General features: G+C 44.0%; 1 protein-coding gene across 2 annotated transcripts in view; it reads right to left on the bottom strand.

The window, feature by feature from the left end:
- The window catches only part of HERC2 (E3 ubiquitin-protein ligase HERC2), a 110,286-nt gene that overhangs the window by 27,189 nt on the left and 56,114 nt on the right, over nucleotides 1–26,983 (bottom strand). The window contains exons 34-50 of one of the 2 annotated variants that reach the window (XM_089566423.1): nucleotides 25,667–25,856; nucleotides 24,901–25,071; nucleotides 24,468–24,709; nucleotides 23,718–23,868; nucleotides 22,703–22,905; nucleotides 20,782–21,000; nucleotides 19,618–19,762; nucleotides 16,472–16,752; nucleotides 14,750–15,113; nucleotides 12,652–12,830; nucleotides 10,583–10,738; nucleotides 7,966–8,242; nucleotides 6,710–6,818; nucleotides 5,595–5,731; nucleotides 5,216–5,427; nucleotides 2,455–2,652; nucleotides 1,146–1,436 (exon numbers count right to left, since the gene is read on the bottom strand). In XM_089566423.1, the coding sequence (XP_089422549.1) occupies nucleotides 1,146–1,436; nucleotides 2,455–2,652; nucleotides 5,216–5,427; nucleotides 5,595–5,731; nucleotides 6,710–6,818; nucleotides 7,966–8,242; nucleotides 10,583–10,738; nucleotides 12,652–12,830; nucleotides 14,750–15,113; nucleotides 16,472–16,752; nucleotides 19,618–19,762; nucleotides 20,782–21,000; nucleotides 22,703–22,905; nucleotides 23,718–23,868; nucleotides 24,468–24,709; nucleotides 24,901–25,071; nucleotides 25,667–25,856 (3,525 nt within the window). The remainder of the gene's footprint in view (nucleotides 1–1,145; nucleotides 1,437–2,454; nucleotides 2,653–5,215; nucleotides 5,428–5,594; nucleotides 5,732–6,709; nucleotides 6,819–7,965; nucleotides 8,243–10,582; nucleotides 10,739–12,651; nucleotides 12,831–14,749; nucleotides 15,114–16,471; nucleotides 16,753–19,617; nucleotides 19,763–20,781; nucleotides 21,001–22,702; nucleotides 22,906–23,717; nucleotides 23,869–24,467; nucleotides 24,710–24,900; nucleotides 25,072–25,666; nucleotides 25,857–26,983) is intronic. The other variant, XM_089566424.1, reaches the window with a different exon arrangement.

The raw sequence follows: 26,983 nt of genomic DNA, 5'->3' as shown, positions 1-26,983 counted from the left end.
TGTATGCTATCTTACAAAGATTCTCTTAATAAACGCAAGAGCAATCGAAAGTGCATGATCTAAGAGAATACAAAAAGGAATGGAACATACAGCAACAAGGTTACATTTCAGACAAGTAAAGAAACTATGCAATGAGAGTGCCTCTGAAAGCATACAGAGTGAAGCATTTTTTGTCAGCAGGAAAATAGACCCAGGTCACATGTCACACATCAACATATCAACACACATATCAACTATTGTAACCTTGTCTGGAGCACTACAACCAATACAAATAAACAAAAAATCTTTCCAATCCAGAAAAGAATTATACGATACATCAGGAATCATGAACACTTAGCACATACTGGCCTGCTTTTCGCAACCTATAAGGTCATTCCTGTCTTTTCATTATATGATTTCCGGATTTTGCGTACATACTTCTCTTTGTCTAATTCATTTCATGACTTTTTAATTGCCGCCACTTCACTACAGCGCCACGAACCAGTCGTATCTACACGAAACACAGAAAACTGGCACGTTCCTCGTTTCCGAACAAATTATAAGAACCAGTCATTGAAACATAACCTCCCCTCACTGCTAAACAAGTATAAATTTGATGCTAGGCCCACAAGAAGCGACTTGCGGGAACAATTTCTAAACGCAGAATAAAATCCTAAAATGTCTGTCCATCATTTGATCACAATGTGTTTTGTTATCAAATACTGACGTCCATTGCGTAACTATGTCGTTTACGACGGTCTTTTTGAACATGTATTATGTTTCAGTATATGATACACACAGTCAGTTTTTATATTGTAGCACTAGCCGTGTTTTTCCTTGTATATAATATTGCATATAATATTGTTTTTTCTTTTGTTATATTTCAATCATGTGTCGGCACTGCTCTACCTTGTTACGGTCTCTTGGGCCTCGTCAAGCTGCCCCGAGCAGCTTTTTGCCCAAGAGCTCCAACCATGTAAATATGTGGTGAAATAAATGAATTGAATTGAATTGAATTGAAGGTCAGAAAGCACCTGAAGCAAGGTCTTCAAATTGCGAGTTTAACTTGAAGAAGTTTAAACCAGAAAACATTGATGCTCTCAGTGCTCACAAGAAAGGAGCTTGAAATTCCAACAAGATAAACTTGGCCCGATGCTGCCGCCCACCTTGGAACCTTTGAGTCCTCCAAGCTGATCTTTGTCATTGAGCCCCCACACAAAAACCTTGGTCCGAAAGTCCTTGAAGTTTTCAGAGGCTCGGGCAGCTCTCTGCGTCTGCAAGTGTACGCCCATTGCAGTCTCCTCAGTGTCCTCCCAGTCTGAAGCCAGGTAAGGATATGTGGGCGAGAAGTCTTCATCCTCCCCACGCTGACGCCCAAGGATCGAGAGGCCATGCACTTTGCAGTCAATGCCAAAGCTCCGGCATTCACGGATTCCAATCTCAATGAACCGGTAGTACTGTAAAGTGGAAAAACATTGAAATACAATTATTCTACCAACTTTTTGACATGACTTTGCAACGTAAAGTCATAGATGGAGTATATTTTAAAATATCAATTCTTTTTTTCTCTCGTGGTGGTGTGATGGGGGTGAACCCGGCCGTCACTTGTAAACTCCACCATTGAAGATGAAATGTTGAAATTTAAAAGAAAGCCCTATTACTTTTCTTTTTTTACTCTTAGAGGTTGTGACATTTGTCATCAAAGCTGCCACTTTGTGTCACTGGAGTTTTGTTTTTGTCTTTATGTTGCTAACCAAATTAAAAGGAAAAAGGCAGGTTACATACATCATGTGCAATGCGCCCAATGCTCAGGCAATCACATTGCACTGGCAATCACATTGCATTTGCCTTTATGTTATATTTTTATTATTATTTTTTTTTTAATCTGCTCATGAATGAACTCTCCTGTTTTCTAGTGCAAAGAAATTGACCAAAATTCACATTAAATCTTCAGTGCTGTCCGAAACCATTTTAAGTCTTAAAAGAATGATAAGAGATTGAAAGACATGCATAGAAGGGTGGATGACAGTGACCTCCACACTACAATGCAAGACAGCTTATCATAACATATGAGATGACAGGGGGCAAGGACTGATCTGAAGCGTGCCCCTGAGCAGAGGCTTCCTAAGAGCTGGTACATGTTCTGAAATTAGATGTACCAGCTGTCCGGCATCTTTTGAAATAGAAGGTGCACTAGATGTGCAGAAACCAACAATAAATTTATTACACAAGCTTGTCCAGCGTTGTCCTGTGTTCTTCTTCCCCTTGTGTCTCGTCCTTTCGCTGGTGAAGTTATGTCTGATGTACACAAGCTCATTGCAAACTTTGCCCCATGCATACAGACAAGCGAGTGGTAGCGAAATTCTGACAGCACCCAGGATTCAACAGTAGTAGGCACACCTCCAAGTGGAGCATTTGTTAACCGTGGCTCATTCAGTAAGCAAGGAATCGTGTGGCTGGAAACGACCATCTCACCTCGCGCATCTCAGAGAGGAGAGTAATCTGGCTGTCTGTTGACTCAACATGAATGGTGCGCAGCTCTGACATCCACGTGAGACACGGTCCACCACTCACGACGATCAGACAAGGCATGTAGCTTGAATCCGCTGGATCAACTGTCATCCACAGACGTTCGATCAGTATGCCGGGATGCAGCTCCAACCGTATCCAGTGCTGTGACAAGACGGTCCCAACATCATTCAACAATACATGAAATATTAAAATGTCTTTTCAGCAAAACAGCACTTGAGGTTATAACTGCAACTGGAAAAAACACTGAAACTGTCCACCTCCCCGCTTATCCCCCTCTAATAAATTCATCAATCCCCATGTGTCACACACTAGAAACTACCAAGGAATAAATAGGCACATGTGAATATTGAAATTATTGGTCGAAGAGTAAAGTATTTGATATTCGATTCAATCTGATTTTTTGGTATTCGAAATCTCAAAATATTCGTTTCGAGCAAATAACATTTCTGGACCTGTTGCTGCGTGTTAAAAATTTGGAAATTTGATTAATTTAATTGTCTGAATTCCCTTGAAAGGTAGAGCCTGGGAATAGACAAAGTTCTGTTGATGCCTTGACATGCTTGCTCCCCCATTTGCTCCAGCAAGCTAGCGCATGAAGCACTGTGGCTCTGGCGGCAACACGCTCACATGCTTGTGCGGGAAAACTCATGATACTGAAACCTAAAGAAAGCGACACTCACATGAATATAATGCGTTTTTTTCTTCTTAAATAGTCTGCTTTAGAAAACATCTCCCGTTATAACTGGAACCAAGCTACGAATATAGCAAAAAAATTTTTTTTTCCCTATTTGAGATACCCACAGAAAGCTCATCCATTAGGCTCGTGAGACGTGAAAAAAAGCCAATTGCTCGACGACCTTGGGATACTGAAACAAAGAGCCCGGCATGCACTAGCAAGAAATACGTAGCTGCTACAAATGTGCAAAGGAGTTCGCGTGAAGCGTTGAAAAAGAGAAGGCAGTGAAGGAGCCGTGAGGTATAGTGAAGGGGAAAAACAGGCAAACAGGCACAGAACTGTGCAGAACAAAACACAAAGCAACAATGGAGGAAGAGGCAACATAGCGGCATCTGCTGCATGAAAGGGTTCCCGTAGAATACTTCGTTCCCAGTAAACAAAATTTAAGAATTTTCCGCTGCAGAAAATTAGGGGTCTTAAAGAGGGATGCGGCTTTCAAATCATGAAAATTGACCAAAAATTCAGTTTTTAAAAACTCAATGTATCTATATGTAAGACTCGTTTTCTATGCTGTCATGAAGTTTCTTTTCTTGTCAAAATCTACCAGGAAATTCTAATAACTACCCTAACAACTAAACTTCTATGACAGGCAGGATAACAATATTACCCTTATTGCATTCCTTGATGTCAAGAAAAACCAACAGCATGCACTTCAGCAAGCTCCCCACAACAAAATTTCTTAACAGCTCTTCACAAAAAACTTACATAACATATTATATAAGTATTCAAGGAATTCGCTTACATGAAACTAAATGAAGTAATTATACTCAACGCACAAAAATACATGTTCCCTGAAGATTTCATAATTTTGACTTCATTAATAAAGATTTTTTTCTTAGACTAGAGTCCACAAGGTACAGTGCGACAAGTTGAATGTCCAGAAGCTGCTCCTGGTATATCAGAGACGTTCTAGAAGAAGACCGAGATTTTTATTATGTACCCATTTTTTCAGGAAACAAGCCTTGCTTGGTTTCATTTGTTCGGGTTTGTCGTCCCAAAGCAACTCAGGCTATGAGGGACGCCGTAGTGAAGGGCTCCGGAAATTTCGACCACCTGGGGATCTTTAACATGCACTGACATCGCACAGTACACGGGCCTCTAGAATTTCGCCTTCATCAAAATACAGCAGCCGCAGCCGGGATCGAACCCGCATCTTTCGGGTCAGCAGCTGAGCGCCGTAACCACTGAGCCACCGCGGCGGGGCAAACAAGCCTTGCATCACAGTAACTACCCTGGCACCTTATCACAGGATGCCACAACAGCTACGAAGCAATGCACTACCAGCTAAGATCTGCGGCATGAACATCAAAGTTTCTCAAACTAAAATTCAGCTGCTGTTATCCATGTTACAAAATGAGCATCCAAACAATCCTGAAAAAGCGATGTTGCTTTTATTGTTGCAGTACTGGAGTGCACATATTGCAGGAAAAAGTGCCCACTGATGATATGCACATATAGATGATAGCAGATCATGCAATGCAAGCTTGCTTTTTACTTTTACTGTTTGGCATGCCCCTACATTGTTTGTGATGTGTACTACGCATTACTTTTTCCTTATGATATGTCAATGTGTCCTAGCTGCCACAAGAGTTGGATTGTTGCAAACTGTGATATGGACAATAGGAAAGTGATAAATGGTGCAAGCCCCTGTTACTCTGCATATGTGTATGCAGCAAGTGAACGTTGCCTTCAGACAGATGTGTATGTCACTGACTGAGAGGTAAAAATTCACAGCAGCCAAGCCATACAATGATGTAACAGTGCTGGTTTTCCACTCAGAAGAAAGTCAAAATTTCTTTAGTGCCAGGCAGGCAGGTTTAGCATTCAACAATGCGCTATTATTCAATCATGCACCAGCCATCTGGTGCTCACCACCCTGTGTACAAGTAACACTCACTGTCATGCAGAAGCTGAGCATACTGTGCCACCAAGTTTTCGGAAATTGCACATGACTAGCTTTGCACTTACTTTCCCTCGCGGGCCACAGCTCTGCCAAGCCGAACGAGTCCCATCGATGAGGAAGTGGCCATTGCTTTCATTAGAAGACACAGTCATGGCCTTGACACAGTGGCCCCACTTGTCCAGCAAGGTTGCAGGGCCCCCGTGCCGACCTTCAGAATCCAGTGACCTCTTTTTGCGAGAGCACTCACCAGGGTAGCCTCCGTAGGTTGGGAGCGCCCCTGCAAGGCATCACGCAGTCAGCGTTTTCATTCCTTCTATGCAGTAGGCTCGAACAAAGACGAGATGCAACCATAACCCCTGATGTCAGTGGAAATGCAAACAATCAGACATGTAGCATACACACAAGAGCAATCAAGTCTACATCCAGTGCACAGGAAGAGCTTACCAACTCTGGATATTTCATTGAAGGGGTGTTTGTGAACCTGGTTCGTCTTGAAACACCGTTCACAGAAGTTGTAGTTCCTACAGAAGCGGCACTTGAATCGAGCTCCCACTATGGGACAGGCCTCACACCCATCGCATCTGCAAAGTCAAAGCAAAAGCAAAGGAAGACCTCTGTTGAGCACAGAGCTAGCAACAGCATTCCTTGAGGTAAGACATGAATGATGTTGGGCTAGTCGTTTAACAGTGATTGCGAAGTGATTGATTCACAGTGACTGAGACACAGTCATGCCAAAGGACAATATATAAGCAGTATGGCTATTGCTTCTCTCACAGGGACAGAGATAATGTCAAGGGGAGGTGCAAGGGAGCAGTCCTCACCCCAAAAATTTGGTAGGCCACACCAAAAAATTTGCCGTCAGTTTCCTTCAGAACCAAATGACGAGTTTCTGGTATAACTGAATATTGTTGATCAAGAACAGTGCCAAAGAAGCAACACGACCGCCCAAATCTGGCTCGTCCCCCACATCTCCGTGTGACACCACTATGAATATAGTGGCAAGATCCCAGCAAAGGGCATGTAAGACTGCACATAAGAGTTGTGACAAATTGACTTATGCATGCAGTCAAAGACTGCAAGCTGTTCCACTGCATGGAATAAAAACCTATGACTAGGTACAGCCTGTGCTAAAAGTAACCAAGCAGCATGGTTTGTTTCTCAGTCATATAAAAGAGGACACTCCTCAAGTTGTGTGTAAGATAAGAATAATCCTTGTCCTGACCTTTCAAGACTTTAGGAAAACCATAAGGGACCAGCTGTACGAGTACGAAGCACCACTCACTCGCATAGTGGTCTTTGCTACTTTTGCCAAATGCGGTACATTATATTTATGTAGCCTGCCATTGCTGCCTTTGTACCTTCACACAATATTTTTCATAACCGCAGAGAATGGCTAGATGCCAGTTTCTGTGAAAGCTTGAAGATACAAATGTGCATTCAGCTTTTTTAAAAAAGACTAAGTTGTCTTCAGATCTTGAAGCAGTAGATTCAAGGCAGCAGTGGCCTTTGGAAGGCCTTGGATAGTGAGAGAAGATCAAGACATATAAAGTTGCACTTACACAATGTTTTCATGGATGATAGAAACACGCTCCATTTCAGACACCAGCCCCATCCAATTTGACTGTTGTGGAAAGTCAACAGTGACATCACGGCCGTTTCGGCTGACATCTACAGAAATACAAACACGCACACAAAAAGTTTTGTTTTGCTTTCAATGGCATAAAAAGACAAACTGCACACTGGTATTCACAACCTTAACCATTCCAATACCTAAAGAGATGCAAACTATACAGGATACTTGACTAAAGATTGAAGCTACAGATCAATTAAGCTTGGCAAATACCGTATATTGCTGCGCATAAGTCGACGTTTTTTTTTTTAATGCCCTTCCAAAGTTTGGGGGTCGACTTATAATCGAAGTCGACGTTTATGCGGAGTCTTAAAGTCGGCCTATATTAGGGGTCAAAAGTAATTTCGACCAAGCCGCGCATAATATCATGCCCTGTGAATTTGTAATTCCATAATAGTTGTCAGACACGTTGCGAAAGTGGATCTGCTTAAAAAAACTACTTGAATTTAATTGAGATATGCACCAAAGGTTTGTTTTAATACGATAGCAACTTGTTATCGACAAACCAGCGGCAGCAGTGGCTCATAAGATGATGATCGTGACTGTATCCTCACCAGCGACGACGAGTCAGAGATGTCTCGTGAACAAATAAATGTTTCTTTATGATTCGGCCTTCTGAAAAAATTTTTGGGCGAGCTAGGACTGCAGGGTGTGGCAGCGTCGACCTAAATTTGGAGTCTAACTTTTTTTCGCCCAAAGGAGGCCACGAGTTGGGAGGCCGACTTACAATTGAAGTCGCCTTATATTCGGCAATACTATACGGTAAGTTCCTTTTTATGCTGACCAGCCACTGTGGCAGCCAGTTTTATCTAAATAACTACTCTTTGCTCCAGAGTTCCAATACAACAGTGTCAACCGACAAGCAACATCACTGAAATTATTGTGGGTCTTTTGTGATCTGTGATCTCAAGGCTACGATTCCATACCAAAGCTGTTCCTGAGCTGGACATGAAAAGTTTCACCTGAAAAGATTCAGCAACATAGCTAAAAAAGATTTTATACTATGGACGAAGACTCGCTGCATGCATTCAGAATAAAAAGAAAGAATAGTAGATGTAGAAATATCCAAACAAGAGTGTCTAAACTTCTTCTTTTTTTTTTTAATTTTGGAGGGAGGCGTTTCAAAGAGAGAGATAGAGAGAGACCTGCCAGCAGCACCCCCCGGCTTTGTCTCGGTAGACTCACTCAATGCAGAGCACTCACTGGTGACCGTGCCGATGCTGGAGCGTGTCACTGAGCCCCACTTGTACTTGGGCTGGTTGACAGTGGGCCGTACGCGCACCCGGTCCCCCGCACGCAGGCTTGGTTGTGGCTGTGGAGCCGGCATGAGGCCAGCTGGGGATGTGGCCGACTGCTGTGACTCGCCGAGCAGCTCTACGTGGATGTATCGCACCCAATAGACGCCACCCTTGTGCTGCCAGTCAACCAACACATTCAGGTCGTGCAGGCCATCGTGGTCCACCTGCGACATATTTTTATGCCTCATACGGCTGCGCTCATGAATGCTCGTGTGCCTATCTCTGCTGATATGCATGCAAGCAGGTGCTGATGGAAACATATGCTCTAGCATAGCCTGATAAGTGGCCCTTCTGCACTTCAGTAAAACAACAACAGTAAAAGAGACCCCACTTCATAGAGCCTTCCCCTGCTCAAAAATGTCAAGTGTGTCGTGATTAGAAGCTGCAGCAAAAGTGTGTTAGAAATGCATGAGGCCTGTTGTCTTTCAGGTCACCAAATATGACTACTGGCCTTTGACTTTGGGTCGCTCAAAGCCACTTAAATTGTCAGCGAAGTGCAGAGGATAGAGTTTGCCCCTCCTGCATACTACTATTCTTATTTCATGTCTAATGGTCTGCCGTGTTGTGAATTCAGGCAAAAGTTTAGTCACACATGATATCAGTGGTGAGCAGTACTTACAGCATAGATCCTACGATGCTACTTTCATGCATAGTATCGATAAAAAATGCTGCCCACACAAATGTGATGCCATTTTTCATCCATGATACTGAAAAAGCTCAATATGTGGCCCACCATTGTACAGTGAAAGCTCGTTAATTCGACCCCCGTTAATTCGGAAAATCGGATAATTCGACGCGCACGCGAGGTCCCTACAATTATACATAGGAGTCTATGGGGCGAAACTCTCGTTAATTCGACCAAATTTTGCCGTGCGTCGGTTAATTCGACTTCACTCCGCAGCCCGCCAAGCCAGTGTGCCGAGAGCAAAAAGAAAAAAACACTGCCACGAGCGGGGCTACTGTACGCCTGATAGGCCATCTGTATGGTCATCGCCGTCAGCAGCGTGAGCAAGGGCGAGGGAAGCGAGGTTAGCGGCGGCCACGGCGGCGGCCGAAGCGGCTGGCGTCTTTTTTTTTTTTGTGCTTCGCAGCAGTCGTGTTGGTGTCGTGTGTAGTCGTTTCCACGTGTTCTTGCTGCTACGATCGCGGTTGTTTAACCATAAGGCGGCGCCTTTTTTGGTAATTGCGCTCTTTGTCAGCATGTTTATTGGGCTGCTTGCTGTTGCTGTTTTGTTGCAACTGAGAGAAGGGTGAAAGGAAATTGCATGGGCCTGCCTACTGGCTCAGCCGAGCAACCACCGCTGCCTAGTGCAGATAGAGGAGAGTTAGAAGATCAGAGGAAAGATAAAGAGAAAAGATAAGACGGGCGTCCCAGCAGCAACCGCGAAGCGGACGCTGGCTGAAAGAACAGATAAGCGGCAGAAGCTGCGCTAGCTTCACCTCCTCCCCGCGCTGCTTTCGTGTGGGGTGCCTGCGCGCCTCGCCTTTGTGTCCTGTCAGCTGACCGAGGATGTAATAATATAAGTGACAGGCGCTGACAACGACGATTCGTCCGAAGGTGACGATTGTGAGCAGTTGCCCCAAATGCCGAAGTGCACGGTGAAAGAAGCCGCAGAAGCCTTGTCCGTGCGGGAGGACTTCTGTGAAAAAATCCCTGACGGTGCGTGTGCCGCGCAGCACCTGGCAGCTGTTAGAGCTATCGTAGCCGCTCAAATTCGCTCGAAAAAGCAGGCAACGATAACAGATTTCTTTGCCAAATAAAGGTTGCGGCAAACATTGTTTTTTTGCTGTCCATTCGATAATTCGACATTCGGATAATTCGACAATTTTTCGCGGTCCCGTCAGTGTCGAATTAAGGAGCTTTTACTGTACCGCAGTTCTGCTCTAACCAATATAATAAAAAAAGCTGACAGTTGCAGCTGTCTGACTACCCACTTTTTGCCCCACACAGCTGTGACCATGGTGCACGCTTGCACTAGGGAACTGCATCTCTCACCCTCTGTTACATTCAAGTTTCAGCAAATATTTGTTCCAACTAACCTTTTATCCAAACAGAGATTCAGATATGGCATCTATGTGAAATGATACAATCCAGTTGTCCTTACAAGACCGCCAATGAATTCCAGCGATCTGCATTTATTTACTGCATTCTAATTTATTTACTACATTCTACTCTAATTTTCCAGAATGCTTGAACGCAATCATTACAATCATGTGATGTTACGGCACATAAAATAAAACTTCCACTTTTTAAGATTCTGGCTTTACTTTTACTTTACTTTTTTTTAGGCTGTCCAGGCAACTGCATTAAAGCTCATGCTGCAAATCTCAGCACGAGGTTAGCCACAGCAGTGACGTGGAAAGGCTGTCAAGTATTTTTCAATACCAAGGGAAAGTGAGCTTGAATGGGCAAAGAAACTGCATGGAGTGCTCCTGTCCTATCAGCCTAGTAAACATGCATCGACTAAAAGCAAAGCATTGAACATGGCCTGTTGTTCTCTCACCTCCACGACACGACCAATGTCACCTTCGTGGACTTCCTCGTATGTTCGGCAACAATGAACCAACATGCCGGGTGCAATGCGGTTGCGGACGTAAACAGCATAATCGTCATTGTTAGTAAAGTCGGCTCTGCAAAGGTAGCCTGTACTTGATGCTGCCTGCAATAGAAGGAGATGACCAAAGTAAGATTTATGGCTGATCGGAAAAAATTTCGTAATTTCATAAAGATCAAGAATGAATCCTGGAGGTGAGGAACCTTCTTGGTCAAAACATAATGTATTTCATGCCAGATAATGACCAAAACATCAACAATTCTTCTTTTCTGCAACAAAATGGCCTTTTTGAACCGAGAACAAAAGACTCTAACCTGATTTCTTCAGACCTGGACTTACTCAATAATGCACAGAAAGATTATTAAACGATTCTAGTAAAACTGCATCGTAGCATTTAGTTTCTACTACATGTATAAATCAGGTAGCAGCACTAAAGCGGAACACACAGATATATTTGCAAGTAAGGACACAATTTCGATCATACGGTATTTACTCACATAATGAACACACTCCCATAACGAGCTTACCTCCCATGAGAATTCGGTATTTTTTAACTCAATGTAAAAAATGTGCTCCTGACCATCAGGGCACGTGTTCAACATGTTCATGTTATCTCACCGCAATGGACCACTACTGCAGACTATGGCAAAATCTTCAGATCACGCCTTGATACAGCAAACACCTTTTGATGCGAACAATGCTAAACACCAGCCATACGAATGGAATGCGAGTGACATGGGTATGCAGCATGTTGACCGTGCACTTTTGTTTTGATAGATAGATGGGCGGCTGAGAGGGTGGAAGTGCGGGTAGGCGAGTGGACAGACGGACATATGATATGAAATTTCGACTCTTACAAAATAATCTGTCATAACTTTCTTTTCCTTGCATAATAAACGGTTCCCCAGAATTGATGCCAACTTTTCTGAAAAAAGAGTGGATTCATTACGCGAGTAAGTATGGTAGTTGCATAAAGAATGTTCGTGTATGTAGGTACACAGACAAAAACAGTCAACAATGCTCAAAGCTATCATATATTCTGAACAAAGGCCTGGGCTTATAGCTGTGCATGGGCTCGGGCCGGCCTGAAAGCCCGTACCCGGCCCGGCCCACGGGCCGGGCTCAGGCCACGGTATATTTGTCTCGGACGGGCCGGCCGGGCTTCGCGATCGCGATTGCTCCTGCGTGGCTCCAGCCGCCCTACTGTTGCAAGGTTCGAAAGCCTTCATCAATGGACGATTTGTTGTTTTTACATAATAACTTGGAGTGATAACCCTCTACATGCGCCGTGTTTGCATATACTCACTAATTTTCATCTAGACCATGAGAGCCGAGCATTTTAAAAACATTGAAATAAACTGATTTTCCTTAAATTATCTCTTTCTGTTTCATCGTCACTTCAATTTCAGTTTTGCAGGTCGGGCCGGGCCCGGGCGGGCTTAGGTTTCTTCAGTGTCGGGCCGGGCTGGGCCTCCGTCAGTAGTGCAGGGCGCGGGCCGGGCGCGGGCCGAAATTTGCGGCCCGTGCACAGCTCTACCTGGGCTGTTGTTTGACTGCAAATTTACTACGCGATGTTCAGCCATATTCTCACCAAAGCATGCAGCGACCCAGCATAAATGGGACTGGTGGCTAATTTACTTTGAGCTAATTGAAAACGCAAAGCCAACATTGTTTGCATCATACATCAAGGTTTGTTAGCTTGCCTAGAGCTATGGCTTGCTTATATGCAATGCACATTTCCTCAATCAAACCAAGACACTATAAAACTCTACTGCAAGTCATCCTAAATGAGCTGACTGTTTTTGAAGTAAAGAGCCACTATTTAACAGAGTATACTCAGGGGCTAGTTGGTCAGACATTATGCTCAATAAAAAACGCAGCGTTTCGGCAGGACAGCACCCATCCTGTCCTCGCCTTTCTTTTTGCTGTCAAAACAAAACGCTACGTTTTTTGTTGAGCATAAGGTGTCACTACCCTGCCCAACTGTTTAGCTCTTCACATAGACCTTGTATGCCCACCTCTGGCAAGGAGCTGGCACCCTCTGCTTCATAAAGGTCATCTGAGAATGAATCAGACTCAGAGCAGTTGTCAAGAGATGTTATGCTCTCATCGTCTGACACGCCGGGAACTTCATCCTCGTGCTCCAGAAGCCAGGATACGATGGCCTCAGGGCTGGGCATCACATGGAAGGAGCCAGCTGCAAACAGTAAAAGGAAAACAAAAAGAAAAATTAACCCAGGTAGATCACTCATAACTTTCAGTTTGTCAACTTAAAAGCAACAAAAAAAGATTTTTTTTTTTTGTTTTCAAGCTAAATAATGACCTTATTAAGCAATGCACTTTCTTTTACAGTGCAGCTGTGAAAGGTATGTTTCCTGGTTCTGTGGCACTGTTGGCGTAACACAAAGAAGAAACAATACCAATAACCCTGAAGAGAAAAGAATACAACAGCTGCATCTTACCGGTACTCACCTATGGGGCAGAAACGTGGAGGCTAACAAAGAAGGTTCAGCTTAAGTTAAGAACAACGCAGCGAGTTATGGAAAGGAAAATGATAGGTGTAACGTTAAGAGATCTGAAGAGGGCGCAGTGGGTGAGGGAACAAATGCGGGTTAATGACATCCTAGTCGAAATCAAGAGGAAGAAATGGGCTTGGGCAGGGCATTTAATGCGAAGGCAAGATAACCGCTGGTCCTTAAGGGTAAAGGAGTGGATTCCAAGAGAAGGCAAACGTAGCAGGGGACGGCAGAAAGTTAGGTGGGCAGATGAGATTAAGAAGTTTGCGGGGATACAGTGGCCGCAACTGACAAAGGACAGGGTTAATTGGAGAGACATGGGAGAGGCCTTTGCCCTGCAGTGGGTGTAGTCAGGCTGATGATGATGATGAAAGAACAAGGAGCAAACGAGTATGTTGTTCTCCTTGCTACGGGTTTGTGGCAGCCTCTGTGTGCAACAGCACAAACTAGCGCTAGCACTGCTAGCGCCTCTGTGCAGAGAGGGTGTCATTCTACAGCGAGGTGAACAATGCACTCAGCACTGCAAATAGCTGGCAATGGGTTTCATATTACACAGGCGTAGCTACTGGTGATCAGATATTTTCTTGTGTGTCTGTGTTACCTCTCTCTGTTTTACTCTGTAATAAATCTTCTTTGCTAGTGTGATGTCTACACAAAAGCATTCGAGTGGCATGGCGTCACTGACGTTCGAGATAACTCCATGCAGAAATGAGTGTGAAGACTATAAGGCTCGCATCGAAACTTTCTGATCCGTACAGACCTGTACCTTTCACGTGTATCATTGGCACACACCTTTTTGGATCACAGATGAGCCGCCGCGGTGGCTCAGTGGTTATGGCGCTCGGCTGCTCACTCGAAAGACACGGGTTCGATCCTGACAGCGGTGGTCCAATTTCGATGTAAGCGAAATTCTATAGGCCCATGTACTGTGCGATGTCAATGCATGTTCAAGAACCCCAGGTGGTCGAAATTTCCGGAACCATTCACTAACAGCGTCCCTCATAGTTGAGTCACTTTGCGAAGTTAGACCCCCATAAATCATAAACCAAACTTTGCAGTGAATAAGAAACTAGAATGAATGTTGTATCGAGATAAGAAAACGAATCCAGTATAAACTGTATACAAGTGGGTTTAACACAACACCATGCTGCAGCAGCTAATTTAGATGGTACACTTGTGGGCCACAGTAAGTCCTAAATGCAAAATAATGAACAAAGGTTGCCTGCGTGAAAATGATCACCCCAACGTTATTATTGTTGAAGTTATGAATCTTATCTTTGTTCCAGCACATCCCAGTTTCTGACAAAAGGATGGTTACATATAAATCATCATGCAACAAAATGATTCCTCATCTACCGGCCAATGCAAGTGTGCCTCTTCCTGTGCCCGATAGTGTGAAGTTTTTGGTTAATGCACATTCCATTATCATAGTCAATGTGTGTGGTGAAGGCATTGAGAACTTAATTTCTGAATGAGGTTAAAAAGAAATATGTGTCATTTCCTTTTTTACCATACTCTTCAAATAACCCTCTCATATTATCTCATTCCAACTCCCATTAACTGAGGGGTGCTGAAACGCATGCAAGCACTTCACACACACCCAGTGCATTGAGAGCCACGGCCACACTGTGCCTGGAGAAGCCCATCTCCACCAGCTGTTGGACAACGGGAACGGATGCAGGAGCAGCTGTCACTGGGCCATGGGACGTGGACAGAGAAGAGCGCCGAGACGAGGACCCCTTGGATTTCGCCCTGTGTGAGCGGCCAGCGGCCTGCAGGCTAGCTACGCTATCATTGCCATAGTGGTCTGCGGCAGCACCATCCTCGCTCGTGGGGCTGTCCGCCACTGGTTCGTGCTCTGCTGCGTTGGTGGCAGTGGACTCAATGTCAGCCAGCAGTTGAGTAGACCGCTTCTTGCGTGTCCCCTCGGCTATCAGGAACTGGACAAGAGCAATGGCTGCAGCCTGGAGAGAAATGGATGGATGCCATCCAAAGGAAAGTCAGATGACAGAGACTGTGAGGGTTAAAGATGTATATCCACCCTTGGCAAGAGTCTTTCACAAGCAACAACCTGACGCCCTTGTCAACAATACCCATAAAAATTGCAATCCATCAAGTTTTTCATGCTAACGCATAAACATCCAGGCAATGCAGCACCAGAAAATTTACATCACACAACCCTTTGAACAGGGCATAACAAGCACATAAAACTTTCCACTTTAAAAATGAACCATGAGTGCATTGTAAAAAGACATTCACGAATGAAGCCAACTGAACACACCTGCAAAGTGCCAGTGACACAAAGACATAACAAGTCACGTGCAATTGAATGCACAGCATGTATAAAGCCTAGTATTCACAGAGGAAGTGCTCTAGCGAGGGCACCTGTGAACTTGAAATTCACCTACCACAGTGTCTTAGGCATTCAACTGGTGATCTCAAGGTTGCAGGTTAGATCCTGGCTGTGGTGGCATTTTTTTTTATGCGGGTGAAATAGAAAAACACTCGCTTGCTGTGTGACATCAGCACATGGTAACAAACCCTGGGAAGCCTTGTTTGATCCAGAGCCCTCCAATACGGCGTATCTCATAGCCTATGTGCCACTCCAGGATGTTACACGGCATAATTTACTTAAGATTCTTTCAGACTTTTCTGCATTGCAGTACCTTGGAGCAGCAGTGCAACCTAGTGGTTTCATATTAAAGCTGTGTGCTTAATGTCCATTTTTACTACCACGCATTGCTCTGTTGTACAAGTAAACTGACTATATTAAGCAAAAAAAATTTTACGTGCTAGGCTATGTTGAAAATAGCCAGCAAAAACTGCTTGGAGTAGCATGTTTTCTTTTTTTTTCTAGCACTCAATGGCAGAAGGAAAGAAGCCTTGTGGTGGTTTCAACTTCTAGGGTCAACCCACCACCCCCAGTCTGGCAGCACTCAGAAAAAAATGGTCAACTAGAACACAGCTCAGAAACTTGTTTTCAGACAGCCCCAGTCAGAAGTAGCACATAGTTTTCTCCTCATCACCTCATTCCTAGTGCGTGAATACCCAATTCAAGTGAGACTCCTCCAGCTCATAGTTTCAGTGACTGCTGGATCTTTCAGTTTTAAGCAAAAAAATCTACACAAGTAATCAACAATAAATCTATTACAGAAGAATTCCACGAAAAAATATTATCCCAGGCTTATCGCCTGGCCTCACTGTCACATAGACTCAGGTCTGACCTAAGTCTTGTAGGCCTGTCACCTTACTGTTCATGTAACTGCAAAAATAAAAGAGCAGAAAGTCAACGAGAGGATTCTGTGATGTGTCAGCAACCCACCTCCAGCTCTTGCCTCCCGAAGATGGGCCTCAGAGGTGATGGCTGCGTAGCTGTGGCCATAACCTGTTCAACAAGGGTGAGCGGAGAGTGCATCTCGGCTGCGACATCTTCCTCGGCACCAGATGCGGCTGGCGCTGCTTGCTGCTGCTGCTGCTCCATGGGCACACTCTGGAGCAAAACCTCCCTCAGCACCGACTGCTGCGAGGTGAGCACCTGGGTGGCGCAGATCATGCTAAGCAGCAGGTGCTGCTGCACGAGCAGGGCCACATTCACACCGGATGCTGCAGAGCAGAGGGAGGAATACAAGCATGCCAAGTGCAATCTTCATCTCAGACTCAGCTCTGTTTACATGTCAGGGCACAAGAAGCCATTAAAGAGACATTAAACAGAGTTTGTACAGAGACTGCACATTGTTAAGCATATGATCATGTTAAGAAAACTTTCAGGTAAAGCTTGTGAAGTCTTTTCGTGCTAGTGTTTCAAATGAAGACGTAATCGCTGCTTAAGTACACCACAGCATTCAGGCTTCTCTGCAGCACATGGTGTTGGGTAGGAGGCCACGTGATGACATAGTTCTTGTAAGCCAGCGCAACGGCTCGAAGCCAAACAGGGAAGGGACAAAACGCAGCGCTCACGTGATGACATCATCTACAGCAGCGGTACATTTTCTAAGTAGAAACACTTGACCAAAGGAGGAAAACTAATGCCATCGAAGGCAAAGTCCACGAAGCATTGTTTCACAGCATCCGATGACGCACAGCGCTGTCCATGTGAAGGCAAAGGAAATCTGAAATCTCACCATCGTCACCGAGCTTATCCAACACAGTGAGGAGAAGCCTGAACATTTGTCACACTTTTATTCGACGATTACATCACCATTTTAATTTCCAGCGCAAAAAAATTTGTCATGCTTTACTTAACAGCTTCATACATTCGAATCCTTCGATCTCGTCGAATTAAAAAAAAAAAGAAAATGGTCGAGCTTCCCTTCAAGTACTCAGACAGCCACAACCAGAAAACACATGTAGCTTTTGCTGTCTCCAAACAGACTTCTTTATGTGTCAGTGTTGCATTAACTACTTAACACAGCAGAAGGATTTGTAATCTTCATTGATATTCAGTTCATGCTGAGCACCATGGGCTATTGAGTGCATTGATATTTCAAAAGCTATCTTGGTAGCAGTCATATGTTCTGATATTTTAAAAGAAATCTTTACGCTCATGTCAACTTCTTCTCCCAATCTCCTATCTAATGCTTTGTGTCTTTCTACTTAAGAGGGGAATGCAGGTCTTACACATTTTTTTTTTTATTTCTGGCAAAATACTGATCACAATTACCACGAAAGTGTGCTGTTTATTTAGAATCCAAATATTTTATTTATTTTATTTATTCATTTTTTAGGCAATACAAGTATTGCCCACGAGGCAAGACAAAAGGAGACTATTGGTCTCCTGACTAGGTCTTGGCCTCGCCGGGCGCAGCAGAGGCAGTAGTACATAACATATCGCCATAATCATACATCCTAATCACGATCAGATCAGATGATTATATAATTCTACATGCAATATACATATGCACAAACTGCGAGAAATAAATGGCACTTTGCTTAATAGCGACATGAAGAAACATAGGAATATTTAATAAAAACAAAACAAAAAGACAAACCAGAACATCAATGACACAATAAGGCACGTGCTCTTTGACTAAACTGATGTACAGATGTAACATTTTTTGCAGTAGCTATATTATATCTGGATAGGAATTGCAGAACTTTGAAATTTGATGTTTGATAGTTTGGGTACCATAATTTGTTCTTGGCCTTTCTGTCAGTAAGGTAGTATGGCGCAATGAATAACCGGTATCTCTATCAAGGTACTGACTACAAAACGCCGCAGAATTTGTTGTCATCTCTTTATATATATACAGACTCAGTTTCAGGTGATATGAATACATGAAAGACGGTAGATTGTGGCGGATCATAAGCTCAGAAGCACTAGCTTGTTCATTTGCTGGCTGAAATAAACGTGCAGCTTTCCGAATGAGCACACATAGTCTTTCGCGATCAGTTTTTGTGGTAGTTCCCCATACCAACAGACAATAATTTACATGAGATTGAACAAGAGAAAAATACAGTCGCTTCTTGAGCCAAACGGGCAACAGATTACGAAGCTTGTATAGAATGCCAACTGATTTTGCAACCTTGATGCGGACATTATTAACATGATATGACCAACTAAGCTTCCTGTCAAAAGTAACTCCTAAAAACGAAAGATTTTCAACCTGTTCAATCTCAGAAGTTCGAAAATTAGATTTTGAATAGCTCAACTCGAATATGACTTATAAGGAACTGTGTAGTTTCAATTCAGCTCTTCATTACAGGCCATTAGCAAGCAATGTTTACAAATTGTTTAAAATATTTACAGAACTGAGTCACCCAAGACGTACTCTATGTGAAGATGCTGTTTGTACAGTTTTCTCAGCGAAAATATATATTGGTAAAAAAATATTAACAGAACATAGAAAATGGTTTGGCTGGTAATTTAGGAAAGCAATGAACAAATTTAATGCATAACGTAAAAGCTAGCAAAAATGATATCACTGCACAGCTCTACTTCTTCCGAACAAACTGATACCAACCTCAATTAAGTTGCCCAAGGCAAAACAGAGAAAAGGCTTGTAAGGCCGGGACCGTTTCGGTAAAATCACAAACGATAATAAGAGACCTGAAGTCCGTGAGCATTTACTGGGTAACGGGAAATCGAGTCATAGGAAAACGGCTGTAGCGTTGACTGCATTGCTCTGATGACATATTGAAAGGTGTAAAACAGTTAAAGGGTGCGAAGTGAGCTTTCAAACGGTAGCAAAATGGTAACAGTTGGGGAGCGGCTTCGGAATTGCAATCACGTGAAGTGGAACATCATTCTGAAGCTCGCGATTTGTTTTTCAGCGGTGCGATTCTCAAAATATCTATTTTTTTCTGTACTTCGGGATTCTTTTGAGCGTGGATATTTTGCAGAGATATAGTCTGAAGCATATTTAATACAAAAAACTGCTCTTCGAAAAATCGACTTTCTTGCGATTTTTTTTATCTCAAGACCTGCATTCCTCTTAAAAAAAATACTGACATGCAAAGAATAGCAAATACCTTCGGCCATGCTTGGAAACTGAAGAAGAAGGTCAGTGGTCAGCTTTGGTAGGACAGTCACTGCACGGCTGAGGAGAGAGGCCCATGTGGAAAGCATGCCATCATTCAAAGGAAGCTTCTGCAGCTGGAAGAGATTCTCATCGGCCTGCAAGAAATAAAATCATGGCAATCAAGACACCAGATGGATGGACACCAGGGTTTATGCAATCGTGCCACAGAATAAGCACACAGGTTAAGAAAGACTGTGAGAAAATTAAAAAGCATGCTGCCTGCCATTTCCACACAGCCATTACTATGCAGCTACGTGTAAGATAAATAGCAATACTGCTTCACTTTAATATACCAATACTCAAAATTGTGGTAAATGAATGCAACCTGTAATGCAGCAGTCTCAAAAACGCACTCCATGGGCAGCATGAGGCCCATGAGGACTTATCAGCCTGCAGACCTGAACAATTTTAACATTTTTGTTATGGAGTGCACTACTCATTTCTTTTGTTTTCTCATCTTTCTATCACCGTTCCCGAATGACACCAGCCAAGTGCACACCATGTCATGCTCTTAGGTCAGTGACCAGACATACTCCGTGTGGACATCTGGGGATAGTAATCGCCTACCTTGAACTAATCAAGTGGCCAAAGGCAGCACAAGAGGTGTTCTGCTTTGTACCTGCTATTTGCCCCCCTTTCAATAATCCAGTTAGTGGCCCATAGAATACAACAGTTTGCCAATGCGGCCCGTATGCCAAGATGAGTTTGAAGACCTCTGCTACAAAGCGTGCCGTAACCCCCCAGAGTGCAATGCTGCAAAAACAGGCTGCAAAAACAAGCTGCAAAAGCAAGCTGCAAGAAAGCACGTTTTCCGAGGCAAGCCGTGCAAGTTTCCCGAACTGGAACAAGAGCTACTCTGCTATGTGATGGAAGTGCGGAACAACGGCTATGAGTTGACAACGGACATGCTGCGCGAACTTTTTGTGGGATGAGCATGCACCAAAGCACAGCACCAGCTCGGAGTCGGTAAGATTCCGCGAGTGACAAATGAATGCAGAATAAATGCCGCTCCCAGCCATGTCTAACATGGAAAATACACCCAGCCATGTCTAACATGGAAAACATCCCACAGTGTGCTGAAGCACAAAAGCAGAACACTAGGACTGCGACTCACCGGAATCAGCTGGTCGAGGGAATGCTTGGCGAGGCTGTTGCGAGTGTGGCAGTGTACCAGCAGTTTGCCCCGCAGTGAGATGCCAGCGACAGTTCCTTTGTCCAACGGATGCTCGAGAAAGCTGACGGTTCCTCCAAGGCGCACCCTGCGGTCTACTCCTCCCAGAACTGCCAGGGCAGCAAGAGAACTGGACTTCTCCAGCAGAAGACCATCTGCAGTCTAGTGACATGGCAGTGGGAACAGAACAGAGTCAACTACTGTACAGGGTCAGGGTCCAATCAGAGTGCAACATGCACAGTAACTGAACCTCGTTTTGCAAGCCGCAGTCATAGTTGAATAAAATCGTACCAAGAAGGCAATCAGAAACTGAATATATTTCAATGTGGCCCTGACAAATTCCAATTTTTTAGCATGTGTGCATGCATGTGTGCACACATGTTCCTGAGACTGCATTCACCATAAATATTCAAGGAAAGTAAAAAAGACTTCAGACTGAACTGCACAAAAATGGTGTCTCATTAATAGAACTTTTGTACATGTAAATAAATAATAACAAAGTTTTTAAGAGAAAGGACACCGACAAGCAATCAGCTGGTGACAACATATAGCTAGTGCCATAGTCTCCCCGCAGGAATGCTGATAAAATTAGAATCTCTCGTTTAACCAGCCACATCATACCTGATGCTATCAATATAAGGCACAATATAATAACTTGCACTACACTGACACAACATGTACCGACACAACTGCCCCCTCAAGTGTGATGAAGCACGTGTTGTGGTCAAAGTAAGTGTGGTGCTTATGGCCAAGCTTTCATGATTTTGTCTGTCACAACATAGCTTATTGGCAAACACAGGAAAACAAGGGCACTAGGATGAAGCTACAAGGACCAAGACATGCAGCACAAGTATGGCCCAGGCACATAGGGCGCCTTATTTCTCTCCTCACTACTCCCTTTCTCATCGCCACCTCCCTTTCCTGGAGCAGGCACGCATTGTGCCTCTTCAGAGGTGGAAATTTCCAGCCTGTATTTTTCCCAATTTCCTGTGTCTGTCTCTATGTTATCGCACCAAATAACAATACTGGTGAACCTTGACATATTGAACACGGAAATTTCAAATTATTGGTGATATCGAATTCATCCTAAATATGTTTAACAAACACATGCAGTTGTTACTTTATATACCAAACGCTGCTGGCCATAAAACGGATATATTGAACTATCCAGCGCCAAGTAGTGCCCACTCGGATGGCAGGCGGTAAGCTTCGCCGCATTACACGAGTGACTGGTGGCGCTGCGACACACTTTCACGCTATGATTCGTACCTTTATTTCGCACACGGACACCGTTTACCGCCAACAGCGATACGTTGGTGTGGAAAGTAGGTAGCCAGGCAGTCTGCGCTCGCTAGTACCTCTCGCATGAGTCGATAGCTCCTCGGAAGAAAAAGTGTGGACGGCTGCCTTGAATTAACCATACTGCAATCACATCGCCTATCACAGAGGTGGCGGAAAGGGTGACAGCGTTCATTCTGTGATACCATATCCACACGACAGTGCTGTCATGCGGGAAAGGAACCCTGCTGTCGCTGCAAGCCAGTGGTGCTGTGCGAGGAAGCCAACCTTAATAGCATTTGGGGCTCAGTTTTGCAGCCTCTGGAATCACCGCGAATGCCTTTGAAACAGAGCTAAAATTTCGGAAAAGGTATTAATGTACTCTCTAGCAAGGGCCGCCTGAGTTTCCATCCCTTCAGTGAATAAATTTCTTTACTCTTGCATGTGTTTTTTTTTTTTTAGAAAATGTCATATTAACAATTTCGGCTATATCGAACTATTTTACAATTTTTTGCCAGTTTGCTACAACAGGGTTTGACAGTAATAATAATAACTACAAAAAATAAGGAAGCGCGCAGTAACATACCTCAGCAGCTGCAGGTGTGCTGGAGCTTTCAGAGAAGATATTCTTCAGCCCCAGTTGCAGGTGTTTGCTGATAGGCTCATTCCAGGTGGCTACAGCATGAAGCTCACGCAGGACTGAGATGCACTCCTCTGCAACTGTGCTGGTGTGAGAGGCCGTGAGGAGAACACGAGCACGGGCATTCTTCTTGCCCTTCCACGAGAGATCTGCGAGAGCATGGTGGGGAAGAAACAAGGCTACAGTCATGCCCATGCAGGGCCTTCACACTGACTCAAAAGAAGATGCAACATTTCACTCCTGGCAGCTATCAACGTACAGGTACCAGGTAGAATCAAAAGGACACGAAACAAAGTATGAAAAAAGTATGTGCATGTGCAGTTTAGTGGTGCACAAACATCTAAGGCTACCATGCGCCCCATAAAAAGAACTGTGTCAAGAGCATGTGCACAGATACAAACAGCAGCATGAAGCTCTCTTCTCGCCCTTCAAGTTCTGCTAAAACCAAGAGCGGCTGACAGAGAGCAGCTGACAGAGTGGTTATCAACTTCAAACATATTATAGCTGTATTAAATGGTTTGCTGCTCTTGAACAAAGTCAGTTTGCATATCAAACTGTGAAAACCGTAATATGATCGTAAGCAATGGCATTAGCAACTGGATACAGCAAAAGATATGAGAATGGTGCATCCAATAAAAAGCACCAATTGGGCACTTGAAACCAAGTGGCACAGATAGCAAGAAGGCCAAGCAAAACCTTAGCTCAAAGTCAAGCGACAAAAACGTGCACAGAAACCATTTCTATGGACTAGATCCTGCTATAAGCAAGGTAACTTTGTACAGAGACGAGGGAAATAATAACACTATCACACAGACAAAAAAAATGTAAGAGATTTAAAGGAATACCAAAACAAACTATAAAGAGCCTTATATGGGTGGTTTCTTCACAGCAGTCAAACAAACCCTCAAAGACAGCAAATTATGTGGCAAAAGTAATGGGCAACAAATGCTGTGACACTAACCTGTTGCATGCAACGTTGGGTCATGACTGCAGGAAACCAACACTTTTCCCAGGAGGGCAAACAGTGCTTGTACAAAGGAAAACCTCAGCTTGCTGTAGTCGTCAGATGTCCAGGAAAGAAGCAGTGTCCTTAGCACCCTCAGTGCTTGAATCTAGGAGGTAATGGGTATCACAGTGTCAATACACATGAAGTGGGTAACTACAAAACACTAAGCACTGCAGAAAACGTAATAACACTGCTCTCATCATGCACAGTGGCATGCTGCACTGTCATGCAAAATTAAGACAATGTGTAATCCCTAAAGATTACAAAAAAGCAAGTGGAAATACACAAATGTAACCGAGTATGTGTTCTAATGAATCTGTCTAAAATGTAGCACACAGTGCAATCATGCCAGGTACCTTAAGCAGAACTTTTCATTTTGCCAACATCCTAAAACAAGATTTCACGCGACGAATATCCTTCTAGAGTTTAAGATGGTAGTGGCTTTGAGCCCATTATAGTGTGTCTATGAGTGACCTTATAGTTAGCACACGTCGTCAGAATAGCGGCCTCAGCAAACACAGGAATAGTGGTACCATTACTATCAAAGTGATGCAAAAAGTAAGAAGCAAGGAGTGAAGTGGCAGGCGCTCATTGCAAGGGAACAGCACTGGCTTGTCAGGGATAAGGTAGCTTAGCGGTTCATGTTTCTCGAGTTCCTGTAGCAGTTCACAGCACGACCTTTGCAGCATTGTTTTCATGCTGTACCTGGGTGGGAAGCACCAGCGGGGAGGCAAGCGGAAGCTCGCTGGGAGGTCTGCTGCATGGTCCCGAGGCCACGTTCAACAGCAGGGTGACCCAAGGCGGTGAGCTGAGGGCTTGGCATAGGGCTGGTGTGGCACACACACCGCGCAAGAAGCCCAAGGTGGCCCACTCGTGATGTTGTTCCGCCAACATCCACTGGGGTGCACTCGAACTCACCAGTGAGGAGGATGATGTGGGAACATCAGCTTCAAAGAAGAGGAGACAGCTGTTGTTCACTTCCACTCTAGATCAGCAACTAGCGGAGAGAAGTTTTAAGCAGCAAAATATGACTTGTTGCAATTACGCTTAGCCCAGTAGACAACAATGAGCATTACATGACACAGTGAGTGTTTCATTATAGTATCATCAGTTATAACCAGTGGAATGGGGCACTTACCGTGGCCCGAAGCAATGACGGACCTGAGAAGCCCAGACATCACCGCAATGGCTTTGGGATGGGCAGATCCAGAATGGAGGCCCAGGGACACACACAGGGCACGAAGAAGTGTGTAGCAGCCCTGCTGAAGCAGCACAGACGGGTGCTGGGCAGCTGGGACTGTGGTGGTGGCTGAAAACACGACAACAGCAGTCCGAGAAAATTAAAACCAGCAGTAGATAATGCAGCGATACTCGAAGGCATGGATATAATACTGCATGCCAATACAGCAGGTCTAGTGCTACTAGCTACTGTACAGTCTTTGTCAAAAGTAACCAGGCTGAATGGTTTGCTTCTAGCTCGTACAGTGGAGCCCTTACAGCTTCCCTGAAGCTGAAATGGTTGTTAAAGGTAAGGACTGGGGGTCTTCTTACCTTCCAACAACTTTTGATGTTTGGGAAAGTCACAAGGGCTCCACTATACAAGCTAGAAGCAAACCATACAGCCTGGTTACTTTCGACAAAGACTGTACATTCAAGTCCGTCGGTACACGTCACCCAGCCAAAATCTTATGCCAGCTGCCTGGTAACACATTAAGAAGCATAATATTAATGCTATCAAAGATGTTGACCCACTGACAGAGACATACTATAGCCTATAGTATTCATTGTTGGGCCAAGTACTCTGGGCCTTCGCAACCCAATGGTTACTCTCACTCCCAAGAGAGCTGGCAAAAAAATGTGCAGGAGCAAGTGGTTAATAAAAAACGTGTACAAATTAGACATACCATCCTCATCTTCAGAGTCTGAGCTTGATTCAACTTCAGGCTGTGGTGGCAGTTCTGCCAACTTGAGGTCGTATTTTCCTTCCTTGCCCATGCGATACGAGTTAGTGGAGCCATTGTCCCACTGCACTCGAATCCAGCCGTCCTCACCAAGTTCACCAATTACGCGGCCTTCTCCGGGAGGAGGCCCATCCTAAGCGAAGACCATTTATAACTCAAAGTTAAAAGTGCCTCAGTTCCTTTTGTGCCCTGCATGATCTGCAGGTTACCAGCCAAAGACTAGCATGACTAAGAATCTCATCAAGCTGTCTGTGTTTGTTGAAAACAAGTGATGTTATATGAATACTAAATATTTGTTGAAAATTAATTTTAACAGAACAAATCTCACAGAACACAGCTATAAAAGGAAACTGATAGATCACTCACAAAAATCTGAAAAGGAAAAAAAAATATTCAATGAAAAAAAGTGGAAAATTTTCGGAATATACACTTCCCAGGCATCAAAAAAGATAATGTCAAACTTCATGATCAGCAAAAAAAAGTCAGCCTTAGGGACCACTGTGTGATTTGCTGAAGCATGCCCCAGAAGCTGTTAAACCTGTTAAAAAGTGTTCACAGGTACAAGAATTTTCAGCTAAACTTTTCACACCAAAGATTTCAGTTTTGACGTCTGTCTGCAGCTTGAGGCTTGTGCTTTAGCTTTTCTTCGCTCAACAAAGGCTGAATATTCTGGACATTCAATGCCAAGAAGTTGCTGAATGGGTCCATCTCCAGACCCATCACTATCAGTTTTATCAAAGAAATCAATGACCAGAGCACCACAATCACAAGATAAGCACTGTTTCTGAACAAGGTGAGTAAGAGTCAAAGACATCATGTTTGATGCAGTTGAACTGCAGTGATAAATTTTGCACAAAGCAGTGATGTGATTGGCTGAAGCCATTTTGGAGCAGCTTTTTGGAGCAGCCAAAAGGGAATTTTGGAGCAGGGAAAGAAGCTTTTGGAGCAGCTCAAGGCTCATTGCCAAGTGAAAAAATTGACTTTGTGAGAAGTAAAATAGTAAAATAAGGAGGAAACCTTTGGGAACAAAAAGGTGCTGTTCAATAGGATGTTACGGGCATTTCGATGCGAGCAAAATGCAAAAACACCCGTGTACTCAGATTTAGGTGCATATTAAAGAACCCCTGGTGGTCCATTTCTGGAGTCCCCCACTACGGCGTGCCTCATAATCAGATCGTGGTTTTGGCAATAATTTAATTAAATTAGAGGCAATTGTGAAACATCATATGTTGGCCCAAATAACTAATTTTAGAACTTCAG

Source organism: Amblyomma mixtum, chromosome 1 (genome assembly GCF_055824585.1).
Source record: "Amblyomma mixtum isolate Tamu chromosome 1, ASM5582458v1, whole genome shotgun sequence".
Classification (NCBI taxonomy): domain Eukaryota; kingdom Metazoa; phylum Arthropoda; class Arachnida; order Ixodida; family Ixodidae; genus Amblyomma; species Amblyomma mixtum.
Note: the sequence above shows the minus strand (reverse complement) of the source record. Positions and strands in the feature narration are given on the sequence as shown.